The sequence below is a fragment of the Oncorhynchus mykiss genome, chromosome 27, assembly GCF_057628025.1.
Source record: "Oncorhynchus mykiss isolate SJ-2025 chromosome 27, ASM5762802v1, whole genome shotgun sequence".
NCBI classification, from domain to species: domain Eukaryota; kingdom Metazoa; phylum Chordata; class Actinopteri; order Salmoniformes; family Salmonidae; genus Oncorhynchus; species Oncorhynchus mykiss.
Genome location: NC_143048.1, coordinates 33945115 through 33968857, shown reverse-complemented (window position 1 = coordinate 33968857; position 23743 = coordinate 33945115). Strand labels below are relative to the sequence as shown.

The following is a 23743-nucleotide window of genomic DNA, read 5'->3' as shown; positions in this document are numbered from 1 at the left end:
CATGGCTCACTGGAGAGACGCAATCGGAGGCGGTGCAGCCAGCAGGTTTCTCCACGCATCGCGCCGACAGAAACAAACATATTTCTGGTAAGAAGAGGGGCGGGGGCGTATGCCTTATGGCTAACGAGACGTGGTGTGATCACAGAAACATACAGGAACTCAAATCCTTCTGTTCACCTGATTTAGAATTCCTCACAATCAAATGTCGACCGCATTATCTACCAAGAGAATTCTCTTCGATTATAATCACAGCCGTATATATTCCCCCCCAAGCAGACACATCGATGGCTCTGAACAAACTTTATTTGACTCTTTGCAAACTGGAATCCATACATCCTGAGGCTGCATTCATTGTAGCTGGGGATTTTAACAAGGCTAATCTGAAAACAAGACTCCCTAAATTGTATCAGCATATCGATTGCGCAACCAGGGCTGGAAAAACCTTGGATCATTGTTATTCTAACTTCCGCAACGCATATAAGGCCCTGCCCCGCCCTCCTTTTGGAAAAGCTGACCACGACTCCATTTTGCTGATCCCTGCCTACAGACAGAAACTAAAACAAGAAGCTCCCACGCTGAGGTCTGTCCAACGCTGGTCCGACCAAGCTGATTCCACACTCCAAGACTGCTTCCATCACGTGGACTGGGATATGTTTCGTATTGCGTCAGATAACAACATTGACGAATACGCTGATTCGGTGTGCGAGTTCATTAGAACGTGCGTTGAAGATGTCGTTCCCATAGCAACGATTAAAACATTCCCTAACCAGAAACCGTGGATTGATGGCAGCATTCGCGTGAAACTGAAAGCGCGAACCACTGCTTTTAATCAGGGCAAGGTGACTGGTAACATGACTGAATACAAACAGTGCAGCTATTCCCTCCGCAAGGCTATCAAACAAGCTAAGCGTCAGTATAGAGACAAAGTAGAATCTCAATTCAACGGCTCAGACACAAGAGGTATGTGGCAGGATCTACAAATCAATCACGGACTACAAGAAGAAAACCAGCCCAGTCACGGACCAGGATGTCTTGCTCCCAGGCAGACTAAATAGCTTTTTTGCCTGCTTTGAGGACAATACAGTGCCACTGACACGGCCTGCAACGAAAACATGCGGACTCTCCTTCACTGCAGCTGAGGTGAGTAAAACATTTAAACGTGTTAACCCTCGCAAGGCTGCAGGCCCAGACGGCATCCCCAGCCGCGTCCTCAGAGCATGCGCAGACCAGCTGGCCGGTGTGTTTACGGACATATTCAATCAATCCCTATACCAGTCTGCTGTTCCCACATGCTTCAAGAGGGCCACCATTGTTCCTGTTCCCAAGAAAGCTAAGGTAACTGAGCTAAACGACTACCGCCCCATAGCACTCACCTCCGTCATCATGAAGTGCTTTGAGAGACTAGTCAAGGACCATATCACCTCCACCCTACCTGACACCCTAGACCCACTCCAATTTGCTTACCGCCCAAATAGGTCCACAGACGATGCAATCTCAACCACACTGCACACTGCCCTAACCCATCTGGACAAGAGGAATACCTATGTGAGAATGCTGTTCATCGACTACAGCTCGGCATTCAACACCATAGTTCCCTCCAAGCTCGTCATCAAGCTCGAGACCCTGGGTCTCGACCCCGCCCTGTGCAACTGGGTACTGGACTTCCTGACGGGCCGCCCCCAGGTGGTGAGGGTAGGCAACAACATCTCCACCCCGCTGATCCTCAACACTGGGGCCCCACAAGGGTGCGTTCTGAGCCCTCTCCTGCACTCCCTGTTCACCCACGACTGCGTGGCCACGCACGCCTCCAACTCAATCATCAAGTTTGCGGACGACACAACAGTGGTAGGCTTGATTACCAACAACGACGAGACTGCCTACAGGGAGGAGGTGAGGGCCCTCGGAGTGTGGTGTCAGGAAAATAACCTCACACTCAACGTCAACAAAACTAAGGAGATGATTGTGGACTTCAGGAAACAGCAGAGGGAACACCCCCCTATCCACATTGATGGAACAGTAGTGGAGAGGGTAGTAAGTTTTAAGTTCCTCGGCATACACATCACAGACAAACTGAATTGGTCCACTCACACAGACAGCATCGTGAAGAAGGCGCAGCAGCGCCTCTTCAACCTCAGGGGGCTGAAGAAATTCGGCTTGTCACCAAAAGCACTCACAAACTTCTACAGATGCACAATCGAGAGCATCCTGGCGGGCTGTATCACCGCCTGGTACGGCAACTGCTCCGCCCACAACCGTAAGGCTCTCCAGAGGGTAGTGAGGTCTGCACAACGCATCACCGGGGGCAAACTACCTGCCCTCCAGGACACCTACACCACCCGATGTCACAGGAAAGCCATAAAGATCATCAAGGACAACAACCACCCGAGCCACTGCCTGTTCACCCCGCTATCATCCAGAAGGCGAGGTCAGTACAGGTGCATCAAAGCTGGGACCGAGAGACTGAAAAACAGCTTCTATCTCAACTAACATTGAGTGGCTGCTGCCAACACACTGACTCAACTCCAGCCACTTTAATAATGGGAATTGATGTAAAATATATCACTAGCCACTTTAAACAATGCTACCTAATATAATGTTTACATACCCTACATTATTCATCTCATATGTATACACGTATATACTGTACTCTATATCATCTACTGCATCCTTATGTAATACATGTATCACTAGCCACTATAAACTATGCCACTTTGTTTACATACTCATCTCATATGTATATACTGTACTCGATACCATCTACTGTATCTTGCCTATGCTGCTCTGTACCATCACTCATTCATATATCTTGATGTACATATTCTTTATCCCCTTACACTGTGTATAAGACAGTAGTTTTGGAATTGTTAGTTAGATTACTTGTTGGTTATTACTGCATTGTCGGAACTAAAAGCACAAGCATTTCGCTACACTCACATTAACATCTGCTAACCATGTGACAAATAAAATTTGATTTGATTTAGACCAGCTACTGAAGATGGGGCCCAGTCTGCCACCTTCCCCAGGGTTACTGCTGATCCCAACAAAGCTAACTCATTCTTCCCTCAGGTTCCTGTATGCCACTGACTATGGGGTCGAGCCTACCCCGTGCTTCAGCCTCCTGTCTGTTCCTGCTATAGGAGCTCAGCCTAACCCTGTCAAGTCAGACTCACTGTCTGCCAGGCATGAGGAGCAGCGTTCTCCATCCATGAGGGCCCAGCCTGTTTCCATCATCTTAGACCCGCTGCCTGCTACCCGGGCAGCCCAGCTGGACCTAAAGGTACAACCTGGCCCTGTCTTCAGGTCACCAGATTCTGCAACAGAGAACCATCGTGTTGCAGCCCCCAGACCACCGTTGATGCAGATCATCAGCCAGCATCTCCCTGGTTGCCACCAGCCACAGCCCATGGATCCTCAGCTTGTCTCAGTATTTCTCCTACCAGCTGCAGCCCAGGGGCCACCACCTGGCTTTAGACTGAGAGTCATCCCTGTTTCAGTTAGGGGGGCTTTGCCAGAAGCCAACGACAAGCCCCCACCTGCTCCTGATGAGGAGCCCAGTTAATCTCCAGCAACGTGCCCTCCACTTGGCCCTGGCTTCCAGACACTGGCTCCGTTGGGGATCCCCCACCTGGTCTTGAGTGGGAGCCCACCACTGCTTTAGCTGCCGCCCTGAGGTCCCATCCATTCCTTGCCAGCAAGGTTTTCTCTGTTTCTATAGGGGAGCCTCCGCCTGCTCCTCATCGGAGACCTTCAGCGACGCCTCCTGAGAGGCCAGAGCTTGACCCTGACTTCTGGGACTTTCAGTCATCTCACCTGCAACCTGTTAGTCCCTGCCTGTGAGATCCACCCTGGCTCAGTCGGGGAGCCCCAACCTGACAGTTGTTGAGAACCCTTTGCAGCTCTAGCCCAGGGTCCACAGCCACACCCTGCTTGGGGAGCTCTGCTGCCTTCTCTGGAGAACATGTCTGTCCCTGCTATGAGATCTCAGCTCAGATCTGGCTCCTAACCCTAAGACTCAGTTTCCCTTGGTCTGGAGGTCGCTGCCTGATCCGGTTGGGGAGTCTCCGTCAGAGCCTGAGTCCTTTAGGCTGTCCGCCGTAGAGCTACTACCTGGCCCTGCTCTAGGGATCAAGCCAGCTCCTGCCAATGGAGCCCAGAGCACTCCCCCCTTTGAGTCTCAGACTGTGTCAGCCCTAGAGACTGTTTCCTCTGACAAGTCTGCCCCTAGTACAGATTCCCTGCTGGTAGCCCCAACAGCCTCTGAGTCAGTTGTTGGAGACCTGTTGGACCATGTAGTAGGACCTGTCTGCCAGCCTTTACTTGCCAGTGTCCTTCCCTTGGTTATTAGTCAGGCCATGTTGCCAGGCCTTTAGGTGCCCCTGTCACCAGACATGCAGGTGTCCCTGGTGCCCTACTAGGTAAGCAGTCAGGTGTTCCCCCTAGTTTCCTGCCAGCTGACACCCTAGTAGTTTGGACTGTAACTGACAGCAGCGCCTACACTACTAGAGCAGAGAACCCTTTCCGTCATTTAAGCCCTGGACTAGAATTTATTTGTTTCTAGTGGTTTTGCCTAGCCAGGCCCTCTGTTAATGGGATGGCTAGACACCCCTAGACATCTGGTATTATGTCATATGTTTGGGTAATTGTTAAGATAGTCCTTCTACATAAACATTATAGGACTGAGGAGCTCAGTTCAGGTGACTTTTTAAGAGGACATTCTACTCCGAAATGAAATAAGTATGCTGACACCATCTAAAATAGAATTTCCACCTCCAGAAATGAACCCAATAACACATTGGTTAAATGATTTGTAAAAAATATCTTAACCTATTGGGCCATGTACAGTATATGGCCAATGCATGGGCCATAATATCAGGTATGCTATTAGCAATAAACATTATCACCTTTAGTCCAACTGATGCAGCAAAGTGCAAAGAAATTGGCAACCCCATGCTTCAGCCTATCTCCATTTACCCTATTGGGCATTTAAAAAAAATGTATTTAACCTTTTTAACTAGACAAGTCAATTAAGAACTAATTATTTTTTACAAATGACGGCCTACCCGGCCAAACCCAGACGACGCTGGGCCAATTGTGCACCGTCCTACGGGACTCCCATTCACAGCCAGATGTAATAAAGCCTGGATTCAAACCAGGGACTGTAATGACGGAGAGCCTTAGACCGCTGTGCCACTCTTGAGCCTCAACTCAAAATCATTAGCCAGATCTCAAATGTGATCTTTTAACTAGTTATTATCATATTGATGAATTTTATGACCCAAAAAACCTGCATAAACACAATGTAATGTAGGCCTAGCTGTTAGGGTAACTCGCCACCTGGGGTAAAAAGTCTGCCTGTCCTTCTCACAGAAACCACTTCATGTAACAATTTCCCCCCCAACACTTTCCCTGGTTTCCAATACTCTTGCTCAACAGAAAATATCTGTCTCATCACAATTTAAGTCATTCCAAATGAATTATTTTAAGGTAGAGAGGCATTGTACCCCAAGTCACCCTACGATTGACCAGTGTTATATTTAGCCCCACCCTCCCCTCGTGCTTAACCATTCTTCTGCTAAAAACCCTGGGTTTAAAAAGGCTCAGTTCGCTCATATTTAGGAGTTGATAAATAAATAAAGCAGGAATAGAAAGCTGGGATTCCTCTCCTTTTAACAAAAGCCATTAAAACGGCTGTTTTTGCAATTGCAAGAATTGTTGTGCATTGACTGCTTGTCAGAATGCATGTTTGCCTCCCCGTGGCACTTATAACATGAATGTTCCAATAGAGGAATATTTATCTAGCATAGAACACAACAACAAGCCGACTAGGTAAATGGATAAACTATTATACCATGGGATTGTTTGATTTTTCTATTAATTACTTGTTTTGTTTGCAGAGGAAAAGTACATGTGGAATGTTCTAGCATCTTCAATGCGCCTCAGCAGAAATATTTTTTCATGTTCCATATTGTTTTGGTTGCGTAATGGCAATGATTTTGCCGTGGCGCACCCCCACAGCAAATTGAGTACAGTGGAAACATTGGTCTGGTACATATAGGTACATACAGTAGATTGTGTGAGCGTGACCTGTTGCTTGCTGGGCTACAACCTAATCTCAGATAACTTCATATTATTCTGTATGTACATCTGAACACCCCATTTAGTATAGACCCTTTTGCCATACGCGACACACTGACAGATGTGCGTGACTTGACTGCAGTAAGAAAGCCATTGCCATCTGCGCCCATTTATCATAGCCTAGATTTACGTTTTTATTACTTCTAAACAAAACAACTTTTTGGCCTTCTCATACTCTTACAATGATGTTTTGATTCTTGCTTGAACAGTCGCTAAGATTATATTTGTTTGTGGTCTTTGCAAAATAACTATTTTGGATACAACAGTTGTTAGCTAGAATTCTAACACTCGATATAGCCTGGCTAGCTTTTGCTACAAAGATACATTTTACTGGTTGAAGTTTAAGTGTTTTTTAAAAAGTATAATGCAGTTGATTTGCGATGATGACAAACATGTTAAGAAAGACATTTATACAAGCCTTAAAATCCAATTATAAACCAAAAGTAGTGTGAACTGCACTTATAAGCAACATGTAAATAGAGGCCACCAACTTGAACACATCGCCCTTGTGCGACAATGTTTGCAAACATAGAAAGGGTCTATATGGCACTGAGTATCCCGGATTTACATTTACTATGTTATGGCTAGTCTATGAGACCAGGCTGGTCATGTGTGTAAAAATAGCTGCACTATTGTACTGCACTGTTCTTATATGGGACCAGGGCATTAGTTCAGCTCACATGTCATCAGATTTGTACAGGGACTGCATCTCTGCAAGGGATGCCAGCCAGGGGTGAAGAGTTGATGACTGTCAACACAACTCTAATTAGGGCTACTTCAGGCACGAAGCGAAATAACTTCACAACTGCAAGAGGAATCGTAAATATGTGGACACGTTTCCTTTAAGATTCCCCCCTCCCGTGTTGACAATTGTAGCGGGTGTGACGTTTTCAACATCTCGTCCGCTAAGGAAAATATGCTGTTCTACGCCTTCTAATCCGGAGAATTTCAAACTGGTAATGAAATTGTAACCGAAGAGGACAGCTATGAATTCATAAACTCAATGGAAGTGTTCCCGTCATTTCAACATCCACCCAAAAAGAACAACAGGACGTCTCGACAGGAATGTCTGGGTTTTGACAGCTTTCGACCGAAGTAGCAAGTTATCATTGCCCTGACTCTGAACCGCGAGGCAGTTTGGTAGGATCATTCAGAACCCCACACTGCTTATGACTAGACTACAATGTAACTAGCTCTAACTGACATTAACATCATTCATAGAGCCACGTTAAATTGATAGCGCTGCTGTCGCTGTTAGTGTATCCATAATAGTACGGCTACAGATTTGATAGCTATTTTTTTGTCTGTTCGTTCGAACAACAATAGCACTGATTTATACCCCGTTTCTTACATTGACGGCATATTTTAGCCCACAACTTTTACTGCAAAACCAGTGAATTGCACGTTCGGTTTAGATACGTTGCAATATATTATGCGATAGGCCTAAACTGCTATTAGTTTAGTTAGCTACAATGTCTAATATCATGGAGCTTGCTGGTGTCTACTACGAGCAAGCCAAATGACAACGTGTCAATAGCGTTGTGAAGATGAATCAATAACATTGTTGATGTTTCCATATATTATCGTATCAGTGGACCAACAGCAAGCCTACCCATCTCGCCCTTTCCTGGCCAGGGCTAATCGCCACACAGTGACAGGACTGTCTGTGTCGACTGCTGCCCAGATGCCCGGTGGAGGATGCCTTCGCAACAGCTAGGTAGCTACTAGCCTCTCTGTGAATGATGATGACGCTGTGATTTAGGGGTTGGAATTAAAGGGAACAACTGTCATTTCAACGTTTTGGTGGAAACAGATTCAGCCGTGCTATTTATTCCCTCCCTCACAGTAGCCTCTTTTTTTGGTGCGATACTAGAGCAGTGGTTCCCAACAAGGGGTACTAGGCCTGTCCACAGGGGGTACTTGAGAAGATTCCTGAGACCATAGGTCTAGTGGTAAAATGAACATATTGGGGGGGGGGGGGGGGGGGGGGGTGCTTCAGGGTTACTCCAGGCAGAGAAATTCAGTTGGTGGTATAGTAAGCAAAAATGGTTGGGAACCAGTAGACTAGAGCAGCCCATACAATATTGTGCTGTCCATTGTGCTGTCCAACAACCATTTAAAGACTTTGCTATTGAAGGTTTAAGATACACTCATTAAATGAACTACCAATATGACATTTCTTAGTAATAATACTAGTATGATAGTAATAATCCAGTAGTTATTAGCATAACATTATGAGAGATTTATACTCGAGATTCAACGCTTGCTGACTGACTCTCCTGGTTCCACCATTTTGCATGGCATCTGAGCGTTAAGCATCGTTGCTGAAAGAAAAAGATTGATCTGAAGATAGATCTGACACATGCAGCTAAAGTGTTCTCTAAATTGTTCCAACAGTGAGTGAGCCACAACCTCTCGCATGCTTTACAGAAAATTACACCTCTTTGCTGCCTCAGACTTACACCAATGCCCCAACCGGATGTGCACAAATTGATTTTGTCCCCCCACACCAAACGCGATCACGATACGCAGGTTGAAATATCAAATCAAACTCTGAACCATATTAATTTGTGGACAAGTCGAAAAGCATTAAACATTTATGGCAATTTAGCTAGATAACTTGCAGTTGCTAGCTAATTTGTTCTATTTAGCTAGCTTGTTGTTAGCTCATTTGTCCTGGGATATAAACATTGAGTTATTTTACCCGAAATGCACAAGGTCCTCTACTTCAACAATTAATCCATACATAAAACGGTTAACCAAATCGTTTCTAGGAATCTCTCTTCCCAGGCTTCTTTTTCTTCTTTGGCGATCGGCAACTAACTTTCATAATAAGGTGCATTACCACAATTGACCTCAGTTCATCTTTCAATCACCCACGTGGGTATATGCTCCTAAAAACAATGAGAAGATGGCACATGAGGATGAGGAGTTGGGAGAGGCAGAATGTTCTGCGGCACAAATGGAAGCAACTTCTATGTTGGTGCATGGCAACGCGTGTGAGCAGTATGGGTGCAATGGTTGAATAACATGTATGTGTACATTTATTTAGCAAAGCTATAGCACGTGATGCGTCCAATTTGGGCATGGTGTTACATGCTGACCACACCGGTCGGTCACGTGCGCGAGTTTTGCAAAGTGAATGTACACGTTATTCAATCATTACACCCACACTGCTCGCTAGCGCCAACGAGCGTGTCAGTTGCCAGGCGCTAAAATAGAAGTTGCTTTTATTTGTGACGCAGAACGCGATGCAGGTCCTGCCTCTCCCATCTCCTCATTGGCTTTTAGATGCATATACCCACGTGCCATCTCCTCATTGGTTATACCCACATGGGTGATTGAAATATGAATTTAGGTTGGTTGTGGTAATACACCTTATTATGAAAGTTAGTTGCCAATCGCCTTATAAAGTCCAAAGAAGAAAAAGCCTGGAAGGAGGAGAGATGACTAGAAATGATTCGGTTGACCGTTTTATGTGGGGATTAATTGTCGGAGTAGAGGACCTTTCAGGTAAAATAACAACTCACTGTTTATATCCCAGGAGGAATTAGCTAGCAACAGCAAGCTAGCTAAATTGCCATAAACGTTTAATGCTTTTCGACCTGTCTCCAAATTTATATAATTGGTTCAGAGTTTGTTTTGATATTTCAACATGCGTGTCTTGTATGCATTTGGTGTGGGGGGACAAAATCAATTTGCGCACACTGGCACACTCGCATGTCCGGTTTGAGCATGGTGTTAGACCAGCTCTTATTGTTAAGAACACATTCTCAAGGACAAAGAGAGCACATAATTATAGTTTACAATTGAGTCAGTCTAATAATACATTTAGCTGGTAGTATTTCAATGTCAACAGTCCATTGACATTCAATGTCAATGTAAACAGAGAAAGTAGGAGCAACAATGTTGATATTGTAGTTTCTTAAATAGGTAGAGTGAGTGTAGAGGCTGTTTGCAAAGAAGGAAGTCAAGGAATGGTCTCTTCTCTTTTCCCTGTGTGTGGCTGGAGGTTGAGGTTGCCATGAGTGAACCCGCTCAAAGGTTAAATAATAGGATTGCAATAGAATGAATAACTGATCTTTGCCCCCAGTCATTACCCTGGCCAAACATCTGAAACCCTACCTCTTCAAATAGTATCTTAAATAATGCCACAGTGGATTTAACAAGTGACATCAATAAGGAATGATAGCTTTCACCTGGAATCACCTGGTCAGTATATATCTTGGCAAGAGCAGGTGTTCTTAATCTTTTGTATACTAATACACTAATTCATGAAAGGTGTTAAAAATATAGCTATTACCTATCCTATCTGTTCAGATGCTTAGGGGCTAGGTGTTTAGGGCTCAATTTGGGAGGGTGCATTAGATTAAGGAAAACTGTGAACTAGTGACTGACCTTAACCTCTAACCTCCTGGTTAACCCTTCCAGACATGGAGGTGATGACCCCCCTCATCGAGAACCCTGGAGGAGTAGGGCAGGAGGAGGAGAACTCTGAAGAGGACCAGGATCCAGAGCTGCTGCCTGTCAGACACTATGAGCTGGGAAACAGCCACCAGGGCATCACGTAAATTAACACAGCTCTCAACTACCTCAACCATGAAACACTTCAAATGCCAGATTCTGAAACGTAGAGGCATTCTCTGTTAGTGGATAGAGTTGTTGTACTGCAGGTCTGTGAAAGTGAACACTGAGGCCCATCAGGAATTGAGTTTGACTCCCATGCCACTCAAGATCAAATTACATTGGTCTCAGAGTGGACCCCTATTCCGAACCCTCTCTGTTTTCCACAGGTTTACACAGGCTCTCATCCACCTGCTGAAGGGGAACATTGGAACTGGGTTGCTGGGTCTTCCCCTGGCAGTACGCAACGCAGGGGTCATAGTGAGTAACTTATGTCCCACTAGGATTACTACATTTACATTTGAGTCATTTAGCAGATGCTCTTATCCAGAGCAACTTACAGGAGCAATTAGGGTTAAGTTCCTTACTCCAAGGGCATATCAACACATTTTTCACAGAGTTGGCTCTGGGGTTCAAACCAGCGACCTTTCGGTTACTGGTCCAACTAGGCTACCTGCCTCTTTACACCCTGCACACCATAACACAAACAGGGCTGGGTCACACTTTACATTACATTAGTGTCTTTGTGTACTGCTGTAAGTACATTGTAAGATTGTTTTGGTTTATTCAGTAGAAAAAAATGAACAATCTCTTGTGAGAGTCAAGGCAGAGAAAAGGCTGGGAACCCACTATATTGGCAAAGAAGTGTTTCAGAGAACTTGGTCTTGGTTGTAAAGTTACTGAGAGAACTTGCGCGATGTGTCATGCCTACAGTATTGCATTATACATTAATGATATTGTTTGGTAAAAATGATTGGGATTCACTAATGCTTTAACAGAAAAGCAAGGCAAGAAACATTAATTGACTGGGCATGAATATGGGTTATGCATCAATATGTATTACATGGTTATCTCTGATCTGAATGTTCATTGGAAGTAATTATATAAAACACATGATAAGATCATTCTCACGATTCCATTGTTTGATTTAACCAGCAATTCAGTTTGTGTGTTTTACTGGACCAGTCTGTACAATAGAGGAGCAGAAATTAACACACCTTGTACAAATGAATACACACATAGGCATTAAGCTCCAAGCCTTCAGGTGTGTTAATGTAGTGTGGAAGAGTTAGGAGTCGTTGTACGTGGTGTCAGTGGACCTGCTAGATTCCTCTGTCTACAGACAATGATTCCCTGCTGTGGATCCTGGCTCATGTTATGTTGATTTGGGGTTTTATATTTGGGCCTCTGTGTCATACAGTTCAAAGGTCATAGTAACTTGTATGTAGAATTGTATGTTTATTAACCTGGTTTGCCCCTGCTAACTGGGCAGGGCACACAACTGTTATCTCTGAGTATTACACATGGATGTGAGTGTGCAATTACACAATCATGTACATTGGTTTAAAGTACTGTGTCTGTTTGTGTCATGGATGTGATATCAGATGAATATTTGCTAGCTGATTAAGCAAGCCTTGCTTCAGAAAAGAAACTGAAGCAATCTACGGATTCATGTTCATCAAACTAGTCTCCACCACCAATGCTTCAGCACCATGGTATAAACCTGCCTGTGTGTCTGCCTGCTATGCAGCTGTGGCACTGGCTAGTGGCTGATCTCAGATCAGTTTGTCTCATATCTTTCCTGTGAATCCTCCATTTGCTAAACGGACAAAGGAGGATATGATCAGGCTAGACAAATCTCATTATTTGAAAGGACAATCAGGTAAATTTGTAAACTAGAGACTAATCTTGTCTACCAGCCGGCTCTGTTGCAATTGAGACTGAGAACGAGGTTAGCTTCAGACCAACAAGCAGGCACAGATCACTTGTCGTGGAAAATGACTTAATTAGACATACTATGCTGTTTTTACTTAGAGAATTGTCCATTGTTTAATGCTAGTGTTTTTTTCCCTGATGCTGGCTTGTTGTCTTGTATGACTTAGTTCTAAGTCTGGGTGTACAGATAAGAGCTGGGTGCGACTGCAGTATGTGACATCCCGTTTGTACTATCTGTAGGAACTCCTCTGTATGAAAACATGCGGGAAGGAACAGACAATGGTGGCAACATCTTCTATCTTAATCTACACAGACAAGCTAAACGCCTTTTAAACACTATGTTCCTCATCCCTGTTTGCACACGTCTGCTAACTGCCACATAGACAAAGAGGTTGGACTTTTCTATAAAAGCTGAGAGAGAACTTGTTCGTAGAGCTTTCAACTCGGACTATTCTTAGTGATGGTTGATTGCTTAATTTTTTTCAAATCTTATATTAAAATTGTTGTTTGAAAGAATCTGCAGTCTCTCTTCTTATAGAATGTATCTGACACTGCTACCATACCAGTGAAACAGAGAGCGCCTGCATGTCACATTTATGACGTTGCCGGGGTTACATTGCGTTTGCTCGACTTTCCCCACAGAAGTGTCAGGCTCCATAGACTAGATGATCTTCCAGTGCTAGTATTGTATCTAGGTTGAGAAGGGAACTAAAATGTTGTTGTGTATCCTCTTGCTTAATTTCCCCTCCTTTGTGCTGTCTCATAATGATGGTGTGATATCATGTCACATGACAGAGAGATCTTGTGTGTGAAGGACAAAACTGAACAGGGCAAAATTACTATCAAAATAACAATCACAACACCGTTAAGTGAAATGATGTTTTCCGTGACATACATAGAATATCACAGCGCTATCCCACTACTGGTTGTGTGTAGTGAGAAGTAGCCTATTTCTCAGGGTTATTTCAGATGCGTTTGCACTACTATGGACTGATGTTTGCTGTAGTGTTCCTGTCTGGTTCACAGTTGGTTTCAGTTGGTGTTGATGTTACTGTCAGTATATTCACAGTCTGTTCTTTGTGTTTTTTATTTCTCCAGGTGGGGCCTCTTTGCCTGGTGCTGATGGGTGTGGTCTGTGTTCACTGTATGCACATCCTGGTTAAATGTAGCCACCACCTGTGTGAGAGGTAATAACACACACACACACACACACCACGCCCTTAGCAGCATCCTCGCTGACAAGCCCCTCGGTGGCATGGTGTTTCATATGTCTCATTGTGTTATTTATAAATGTATTATTTACATTAATAATCATTATTTATTATTTACATGACAACATTTATTAATTACATTAATAAAAACACTTAACCGTCAGGGACCCAGCCGCTCTGTCGACTCATGCTCTCTCTGTCTCTCTTCTGTATCTGTCTCTCTCTTCCTTCTTTCTCTCTGAGAGAAAGAGAGAGACAGATGCTTTTTATTGTCTAAATCCATGTTAGTGCTGAGAGCAGATAACAACCAGCTAGAGGTCTTCACAGGTCCAAAAAGTTGGATCTGTGGCTTTCCCACCTGACCACGATATGCATAAATAATACAAAAAATATTGAGAGCTGTTCTGAATGTACCCGAGGACAGACAGACCTGTTCCGTAAAGGACAGGGGAAACATACCCTTGCTGGTTCGCATCCGAGATACCTGTTCAGATCCAAAAGAAGGGGAGAGAGAAAAGGAAACCTCCAAATGGGTGCTTCCAGCGCCATCAATAAACAAGCGATATTGACCAAATGATCTGCAGCTACGTGTCCTTAATGTGTAACATATTCAAAACATTATATTGGTTTTTACTTCCTAAAACAATAGTGGTCCACCTTACGGTTCAGTTGTCCGAGATTTGAGCGATAAATGCATCAGTGCATTGCATACATATACTGTAGGCCTATATGCCTAGGCTTCCACTGTGTGATATTCATATTTACTAAATAAATATTAAAAGAGAGAAGCTTAGTCCTAGAGACACACAGAGAAAGAAAGAGATGCTGGCGCCATGTTCCTGACATCGACATGGATTACTTTATACTGGTCAGGCTACTACTGCTATTCAGATATAAATCAAATTAGGTTTGTCACATGCGCCGAATACAACAGGTGTAAGACCTTACTGTGAAATGCTTACTTAACCAACAATGCAGTTTGATGAAAATATATTAAAAAAGTAACACTAAATAACAATAATTAGGCTATGTAAAGGGGTATCGAGTCAGTGTGCGGGGGTACAGGTTAGTCTGTAATTTGTACATGTAGGTGGGGGTGAAGTGACTATGCATAGATAATAAACAGCGAGTAGCAGCAGTGTACAAAACAAATGGAGGGGGAGGGCCAATGTAAATAGTCCGGTGGCCATTTGATTAATTGTTCAGCAGTCTTATGGCTTGGGGGTAGAAGCTTTTAAGGAGCCTTTTGGTCATAGACTTGGTGCTCTGGTACCGCTTGCCGTGCGGTAGCAGAGAAAACATTCTATGACTTGGGAGACTGGAGTCTCTGACAATTTTTTGGGCTTTCTTCTGACACCACCTATTATATAGGCCCTGGATGGCAGGAAGTTTGGCCCCAGTAATGTACTGGGCCGTACGCACTGCACTACCCTCTGTAGTGCCTTACAGTCAGATGCCAAGCAGTTGCCATACCAGGTGGTGATGCAACCGGTCTGGATACTCTCGATGGTGCAGCTGTAGAACTTTGAGGATCTGGGGACCCATGCCAAATCTTCTCAGTCTCTTGAGGGGGAAAATGTGTGCCTGTCACAACCTGGCTCTTAGATGGTGACAAGCAAGGGAGTCCACACGTTGGCAGTTAAGGAGTAACAAAGTATAAAACTACAAAGGGAAACTAACCTGTGACTTGTGACAGTAGGCATGTGAGGGGTGTAATGGCGATACATGGATGAAGGTAAAATGTGTGTTAGTGTTGAAGGGTGCACCTAATCAAAAAACATAATCAACCAGATCACAAAACAAAATGACGCTGAGAGGGAGAGAGAGGGGTGCAACTTGTCACCTTAACGACCCAATCAGCTGCACCTATCCCCAATCTGCAAGTGAAAGCACAAACACAGAGGAGCCAGGGTCCTTAGCTTAGTGATGAGCTTTGTGGGCACTATGTTGTTGAACGCTGAGCTGTTGTCAATGAACAGCATTCTCACATAGGTGTTCCTTTTGTCCAGTTGGGAAAGGGAGGTGTGATTGAGATTTTGTCTGTTGGGGCGGTATGCGAATAGCAATGGGTCGAGAGTATCTGGTAGGATGCTGTTGATGTGAGCCATGCCCAGCCTTTCAAAGCACTTCATGGCTACAGACGTGAGTTCTATGGGGCGGTAATCATTTAGGCAGGCTACCTTAGTGTTATTGGGCACAGGGACTGCGGTGGTCTGCTTGAAACATGTAGGTGGTACGAACTCCGTCAGGGAAAGGTTGAAAATGTCATTGAAGACATTCTCTTTATTTGCGTCGGTTTGTGATGGTAAATAGGCGTACAGAAGAAGGCTAATTCATAAATGTTCGCTCAGAATGTGCACTACCGTTCAAAAGTTTGGGGTCACTTAGAAATGTCCTTGTTTTTGAAAGAAATGCAAATGTTTTTTTCTCCATTAAAATGACATCAAATTGCTCAGAAATACAGTGTAGACATGGTTAATGTTGTAAATGACTACTGTAGCTGGAAACAGCTGATTAATGGTATATCTACATAGGCGTCTGTTTCTCAAACTAGACACTTTAATGTACTTGTCCTCTTGCTCAGTTGTGCAACGGGGCCTCCCACTCTTTCTATTCTGGTTAGGGCCAGTTTGCGCTGTTCTGTGAAGGGAGTAGTACACAGCATTGTTCGAGATCTTCAGTTTCTTGGCTATTTTTCGCATGGAATTGGCTTCATTTCTTAGAACAAGAATAGACTGACGAGTTTCAGAAGAAAGTCATTTCTTTCTACCCATTTTAAGCCTGTAATTGAACCCACAAATGCTGATGCGCCAGATTCTCAACTAGTCTAAAGAAGGCCAGTTTTACTGCTTCTTTAATCAGAACAACAGTTTTCAGTTGTGCTAACGTAATTGGAAAAGGGTTTTCTAATGATCAATTAGCCTTTTAAAATGATAGACTTGGATTAACTAACACAATGTGCCATTTGAACACAGTGATGGTTGCTGATAATGGGCCTCTGTGTAGATATTCCATAACAAATCTGCTATTTCCAGTTACAATAGTCATTTACAACATTAACAATGTCAACACTGTATTTCTGATCAATTTGATGTCATTTTAATGGCCACAAATGTGCTTTTCTTTCAAAAACAAGGACATTTCTAAGTGACCCCAAACTTTTGAACGGTAGTGTATTTTTATGAAGAGAACCATTATTGTTAGTAACTCTCCTAAAGAATTCTTCTTCTCCCCTTCTTCTCCCCTTCATAGGCCTGCTGTAGCTAAGCCTAATAATAGCCATACCACACAAAACCTTTACAAAAGTTGCTTAACTTTATTATCAAAAGTAAGTCAAGTCATTGTTTATAGGGAAAATACAAGTAGGTTCTTATATTGTGGCATTAAATTAATTATCAACAAAGTCGATTGCCTAGCCAACAAATGACAGCAATAGGCTAATGCTATTTATTTTACAACAGGCCTACTTTAACCTTCATCTAAATACGTAGCACAAAATTAAAGATCAAGTTTGAACTTGATTTAGCCAATGAAAATGTCTCAACAAAATTAAACAAAAAAAACGTTTTAGATTATTAAATTGGCCTACAGTAGTAATAATGATTTATAATAATAACGACAAAATTGATGATAAATAGCAAGTGAAATAAATAGAACAGTAAACATTACACTCACAAAAGTTCCAAAGGAATAGAGACATTTCAAATGTCATATTATGGCTGTATACAGTGTTGTAATGATGGGAAAATAAATATGGGATGTATTTACAAAAACTGGGTCACCTCAAAACTGTCACCTGAAATGACATCTACACAGTATTAATCACTGTGATTATTTCAACAGAGCGTTGGAGAGAGTGACTATCCACAGCAGAGTGATGGGACTGTAATGTAATATATTGTAATCGCCTCATCCAAACCAGAACACAATGTACTCGCTTTCAGACTGCCGTCTCAATCTGGTTTCCAGCAATCTACCACCCCTTCTCTCTCTGTCTGTCTCTCTCTCTTTTCTGTTGTCCTCTTGTCTGTCGCTCTGCCTACCCAATAAGGACAGAACAGGACCGCAGAGACTTTGTCTTTTAATTCCCTCAGATCTTGTGGTCCATCTTCCTCTTGTCACTGTATCTCTTGGTGCCTCTCTTCTCTCTGTGACACCAAATATGTACAAAATGTGTGACAGTCATCCTCCTCTCTTCCCCCAGGTTGAAGAGACCTCCCCTAGGGTACAGTGACACAGTGGCCTTCTCCATGGAGCACAGCTCCTACCAGTGCTTCAGGAAGAGTGCCAGATTTGGGAGGTGAGATGAGAACTCTTTTCATCTGGAGGTCAATTTTTGACCCATCACCGCTGTAGTCACATGACTCCTCTTAGGGCCAGTGGGTGCTAGAAGCTATTCAAATCCCTCACATCTGTGAGAAATGTATGTAGCTCTGTTCTTGAGCTGTTCTTGTCTATTAATGATCTGTATTATGTCATGTTTGTGTGGAACCCGGAAAGAGTAGCTGCTGCTTTTGCAACAGCTAATGGGTATCCTAATCAAATACCAAAGGTCAACAAGGGCCTAATGGTAAGAATCGATGATGGTAAATCAGGCAGTTTGGGATGGTAGCCATAGTTTGAAGTTTAAAGGAGGGATGGTTAACAATACATATCTCTACAGTCAGTTCAGTAGTGAGGTTCGCCTGCTGTGTGCTCATGCTTGACATAGGGGAAGCTCTAATCTACGTGACTCCCCCATGATAATGGATTGCATTTATGAAGTGCATCTTATGAATTGACTCTCAACTGACAATCCAACAGCACTCTCCGTTGATTGGGGTTAACTCACTTAAATTCACTACCACAGCCTTTCATTTGAGATTCATAGATACTGTTTTGGTTCAGCAGAATGCTTACTGTTGCTTAAGTGTTATAGATGAGGAAAAAGTGCATTTAATGTAGCGTTTGAATAGAATACAAGGTTTGAGTAGTGGTCTGAGAATGACTGATTGTTCGGCACTACCTCTCAAAGGCTTCAGTTTGACTTCATTGAATATATCTTAATGAAACCTTTCATTACTTATTGTAAGCAACGGCGGTAACATACTACCTGACTACAACGGCGGTAACGTACTACCTGGCTACAACGGCGGTAACGTACTACCTGGCTACAACGGCGGTAACGTACTACCTGGCTACAACGGCGGTAACGTACTACCTGGCTACAACGGCGGTAACGTACTACCTGGCTACAACGGCGGTAACGTACTACCTGGCTACAACGGCGGTAACGTACTACCTGGCTACAACGGCTGTAACGTACTACCTGGCTACAACGGCGGTAACGTACTACCTGATTACAACGGCGGTAACGTACTACCTGATTACAACGGCGGTAACGTACTACCTGACTACAGCGGCGGTAACGTACTACCTGATTACAACGGCGGTAACGTACTACCTGACTACAGCGGCGGTAACGTACTACCTCACTACAACGGCGGTAACGTACTACCTGATTACAACGGCGCTAACGTACTACCTGATTACAACGGCGGTAACGTACTACCTGATTACAACGGCGGTAACGTACTACCTGATTACAACGGCGGTAACGTACTACCTGACTACAGCGGCGGTAACGTACTACCTGACTACAACGGCGGTAACGTACTACCTGATTACAACGGCGCTAACGTACTACCTGATTACAACGGCGGTAACGTACTACCTGGCTACAACGGCGGTAACGTACTACCTGGCTACAACGGCGGTAACGTACTACCTCACTACAACGGCGGTAACATACTACCTGGCTACAACGGCGGTAACGTACTACCTGGCTACAACGGCGGTAACGTACTACCTGGCACCTGATTACAACGGCGGTAACGTACTTCCTGGCTACAACGGCGGTAACGTACTACCTGGCTACAACGGAGGTAACGTACTACCTGATTACAACGGCGGTAACGTACTACCTGGCTACAACGGAGGTAACGTACTACCTGATTACAACGGCGGTAACGTACTACCTGGCTACAACGGCGGTAACGTACTACCTGGCTACAACGGCGGTAACGTACTACCTGGCTACAACGGCGGTAACGTACTACCTGGCTACAATGGCGGTAACGTACTACCTGGCTACAATGGCGGTAACGTACTACCTGATTACAACGGCGGTAACGTACTACCTGACTACAACGGCGGTAACGTACTACCTGATTACAACGGCGGTAACGTACTACCTGACTACAACGGCGGTAACGTACTACCTGATTACAACGGCGGTAACGTACTACCTGGCACCTGATTACAACGGCGGTAACGTACTACCTGGCTACAACGGCGGTAACGTACTACCTGATTACAACGCCGGTAACGTACTACCTGGCTACAACGGCGGTAACGTACTACCTGGCTACAACGGCGGTAACGTACTACCTGGCTACAACGGCGGTAACGTACTACCTGACTACAACGGCGGTAACGTACTACCTGGCTACAACGGCGGTAACGTACTACCTGGCTACAACGGCGGTAACGTACTACCTGACTACAACGGCGGTAACGTACTACCTGGCTACAACGGCGGTAACGTACTACCTGATTACAACGGCGGTAACGTACTACCTGGCTACAACGGCGGTAACGTACTACCTGGCTACAACGGCGGTAACGTACTACCTGATTACAACGGCGGTAACGTACTACCTGGCTACAACGGCGGTAACGTACTACCTGGCTACAACGGCGGTAACGTACTACCTCACTACAACGGCGGTAACATACTACCTGGCTACAACGGCGGTAACGTACTACCTGGCTACAACGGCGGTAACGTACTACCTGGCTACAACGGCGGTAACGTACTACCTGATTACAACGGCGGTAACGTACTACCTGATTACAACGGCGGTAACGTACTACCTGGCTACAACGGCGGTAACGTACTACCTGATTACAACGGCGGTAACGTACTACCTGGCTACAACGGCGGTAACGTACTACCTGATTACAACGGCGGTAACGTACTACCTGATTACAACGGCGGTAACGTACTACCTGATTACAACGGCGGTAACGTACTACCTGATTACAACGGCGGTAACGTACTACCTGATTACAACGGCGGTAACGTACTACCTGACTACAACGGCGGTAACGTACTACCTGGCTACAACGGAGGTAACGTACTACCTGGCTACAACGGCGGTAACGTACTACCTGACTACAACGGCGGTAACGTACTACCTGACTACAGCGGCGGTAACGTACTACCTGATTACAACGGCGGTAACGTACTACCTGGCTACAACGGCGGTAACGTACTACCTGGCTACAACGGCGGTAACGTACTACCTGATTACAACGGCGGTAACGTACTACCTGATTACAACGGCGGTAACGTACTACCTGGCTACAACGGCGGTAACGTACTACCTGGCTACAACGGCGGTAACGTACTACCTGGCTACAACGGCGGTAACGTACTACCTGGCTACAACGGCGGTAACGTACTACCTGGCTACAACGGCGGTAACGTACTACCTGGCTACAACGGCGGTAACGTACTACCTGGCTACAACGGCGGTAACGTACTACCTGGCTACAACGGCGGTAACGTACTACCTGATTACAACGGCGGTAACGTACTACCTGGCTACAACGGCGGTAACGTACTACCTGGCTACAACGGCGGTAACGTACTACCTGGCTACAACGGCGGTAACGTACTACCTGGCTACAACGGCGGTAACGTACTACCTGGCTACAACGGCGGTAATATCAGTGTGTAATCACCAGATATCTGAGTTTTACATATGATATGCGGATTCATTTTGGATCAGCTAATCACCAGCTATAGTGAGGAACATATTTAGAGACAGGCTAGAGGAGTCAAGACAGGATTCTGATTAGGTTTTATTGCTACATTATAAAAATGGCTTGCTAGCAGTGAAAATGCCCTCATGCTCATAGAATAAAATATTAAAGAGTAGAATGGTAATACAGAACAGAATTTATGTATTCTAACATCGTATAAGCCATCCAGATATTTAAGAGCTGTTTTAACATGTTTATCTGTCCCTGTCATGTCCTCCTGTCCTGTTCTAGGCACCTGGTCAACTTCTTCCTGGTGTTGACACAGCTGGGATTCTGCAGTGCATACTTTGTGTTCCTGGCAGAGAATATAAAACAGGTAGGCTCTATTCCCACCTATCGAATACAGACCAGTGTGTTGTTCTTAAAAGCCTACCAATCAAAAACAGATGTGTGTTGAGTCTCCGTATACCCACCTATCAAATATAGACCAATATGGCGTGTTCTTAAAAGCCTACCAATCAAAAACAGATGTGTGTTGAGTCTCCGTATACCCACCTATCAAATATAGACCAATATGGCGTGTTCTTAAAAGCCTACCAATCAAAAACAGATGTGTGTTGAGTCTCCGTATACCCACCTATCAAATATAGACCAATATGGCGTGTTCTTAAAAGCCTACCAATCAAACAAACGACTGGAATTGTCTCTGTACTCCTATCTATCAAAAGCAATGGGTGTGTCACAAGTATGTGTCACTGACCAAATCTATCCTGTACAGATACTGAATTGGTATTATTAACTGGGTTGTTTGAGCCCTGAATGGCTGACAGCCATGGTATACTTTAGCAATAAGGCATGGTGGGTGTGGTATATGGCCAATATACCACGGCTAAGGGCTGTTCTTATGCACTACGCATAACGGAGTGCCTGGACACAACCCTTAGCCGTAGTATATTGGCCATATACCACAAACCTCTGAGGTACCTTATTGCTATTATAAACTGGTTACCAATGTAATTAGAGCAGTAAAAATAAATGTTTTGTCATACCCGTGGTATGTTAGCCAATCAGCATTCAGCGCTTGAACCACCCAGTTTATAATAGATCATATACTACGTGTATGACAAAACATTTCGTTTTACTGCTCTAACGACATTGGTAACCAGTTTATAATTGCAATACGCTACTCTGGGTTTTTTGGGGTTTAGGCACAACGTAATATTGACCAAATATGGACAATATTTGGTATATTGGTCAATATTTGGCCAATATTGCATCATGCCTAAGAACAAACCTTAGCCATGGTATATTGGCAGTATACCACTGATACCAATAACCCATATTCAACTGAGCTGCCTAACCTATCAATCCCAGTTGCTTGGTGATGTCTAATTAGATGGTGTGTTTGGAGGATGACCTCTTGTCATCCCAACTCTTGAGCTGTTCGAATGTTTGACTTGTAGTGACACACAACGCTCCCTAGGAGACGCTAGTGGTGTTTCATCTCTGAGCTCTCTGCTTGCCTTACTATTTCAGCCTCTCTTTCTTCCTCTCTCCTGCTCCCACACAATTTATAAACTGGATTAGATGATGATCTCTTCCTTATGGACTAGCATAGATAGTCAACCATTTCCACATGGACAACGATAAAGACTTCATGCAGTGCCTCTTTAATTCAAAACTCCAATGTGATTATTTGGTAGGACATAGCCAGGAGTTGTACTGTCAGAGTGATAAAGTATGGTACAATCTTATATTCAAATGACCTGAAACTATTAAACACTTTTATGATGGAACATTTAAAAAATCTATTTCTCTCTATTTCTAATAGAGTTATTTATTTATTGGGTTGCAACTCCTCAGTCCAAACATGTAGCATCCTTAGGCCTTCTGCGAACTGCCGTACTACGTACTCTCTGTGATCTCAGTTCATCAGAAAACATTTACTGCTGACCCGGGTCTCTCTGTGTGTTTAGGCTCAATATACTAATTGTTTACACTCATATAGGAGTACGCACAGAAAATGTATTTGTCAAAAGCTGAGCAAAGCATCCTATTGGTAGTTAAACAAACAGTGGGGTTGAACGGGGCAAAGCCACCAGAGCTTTAGAATTTTCAAACATGGCAGATGAGATATGAGTGTCTAGTTGTTCTGAATTAGAAAAAGTAAACAGAGGAATTGATACAATATTTAGATTGCTTTAATGATCTGTATAACACTGGTTGGTTGGCCCGTTGTACCCACAATG

The 23743-nt window shown here is 44.1% G+C and overlaps 1 protein-coding gene across 4 annotated transcripts in view; it reads left to right on the top strand.

Annotated features, from left to right (window-relative positions):
• The first annotated feature begins 3801 nt into the window (after positions 1–3801).
• Positions 3802–23743, top strand: part of slc36a4 (solute carrier family 36 member 4) — a 249142-nt gene continuing 229200 nt past the window's right edge. For 2 of the 4 annotated variants that reach the window (XM_036965569.2, XM_036965574.2), the window contains exons 1-7: positions 6814–7275; positions 7728–7852; positions 10567–10702; positions 10929–11019; positions 13573–13661; positions 17890–17985; positions 21786–21870. In XM_036965569.2, coding sequence (XP_036821464.2) covers positions 7834–7852; positions 10567–10702; positions 10929–11019; positions 13573–13661; positions 17890–17985; positions 21786–21870 — 516 coding nt within the window. In that variant the 5' untranslated portion in view covers positions 6814–7275; positions 7728–7833. Of the gene's footprint in view, positions 7276–7727; positions 7853–10566; positions 10703–10928; positions 11020–13572; positions 13662–17889; positions 17986–21785; positions 21871–23743 lie in introns of all 4 variants that reach the window. The other 2 variants (XM_036965570.2, XM_090223880.1) reach the window with 2 other exon arrangements.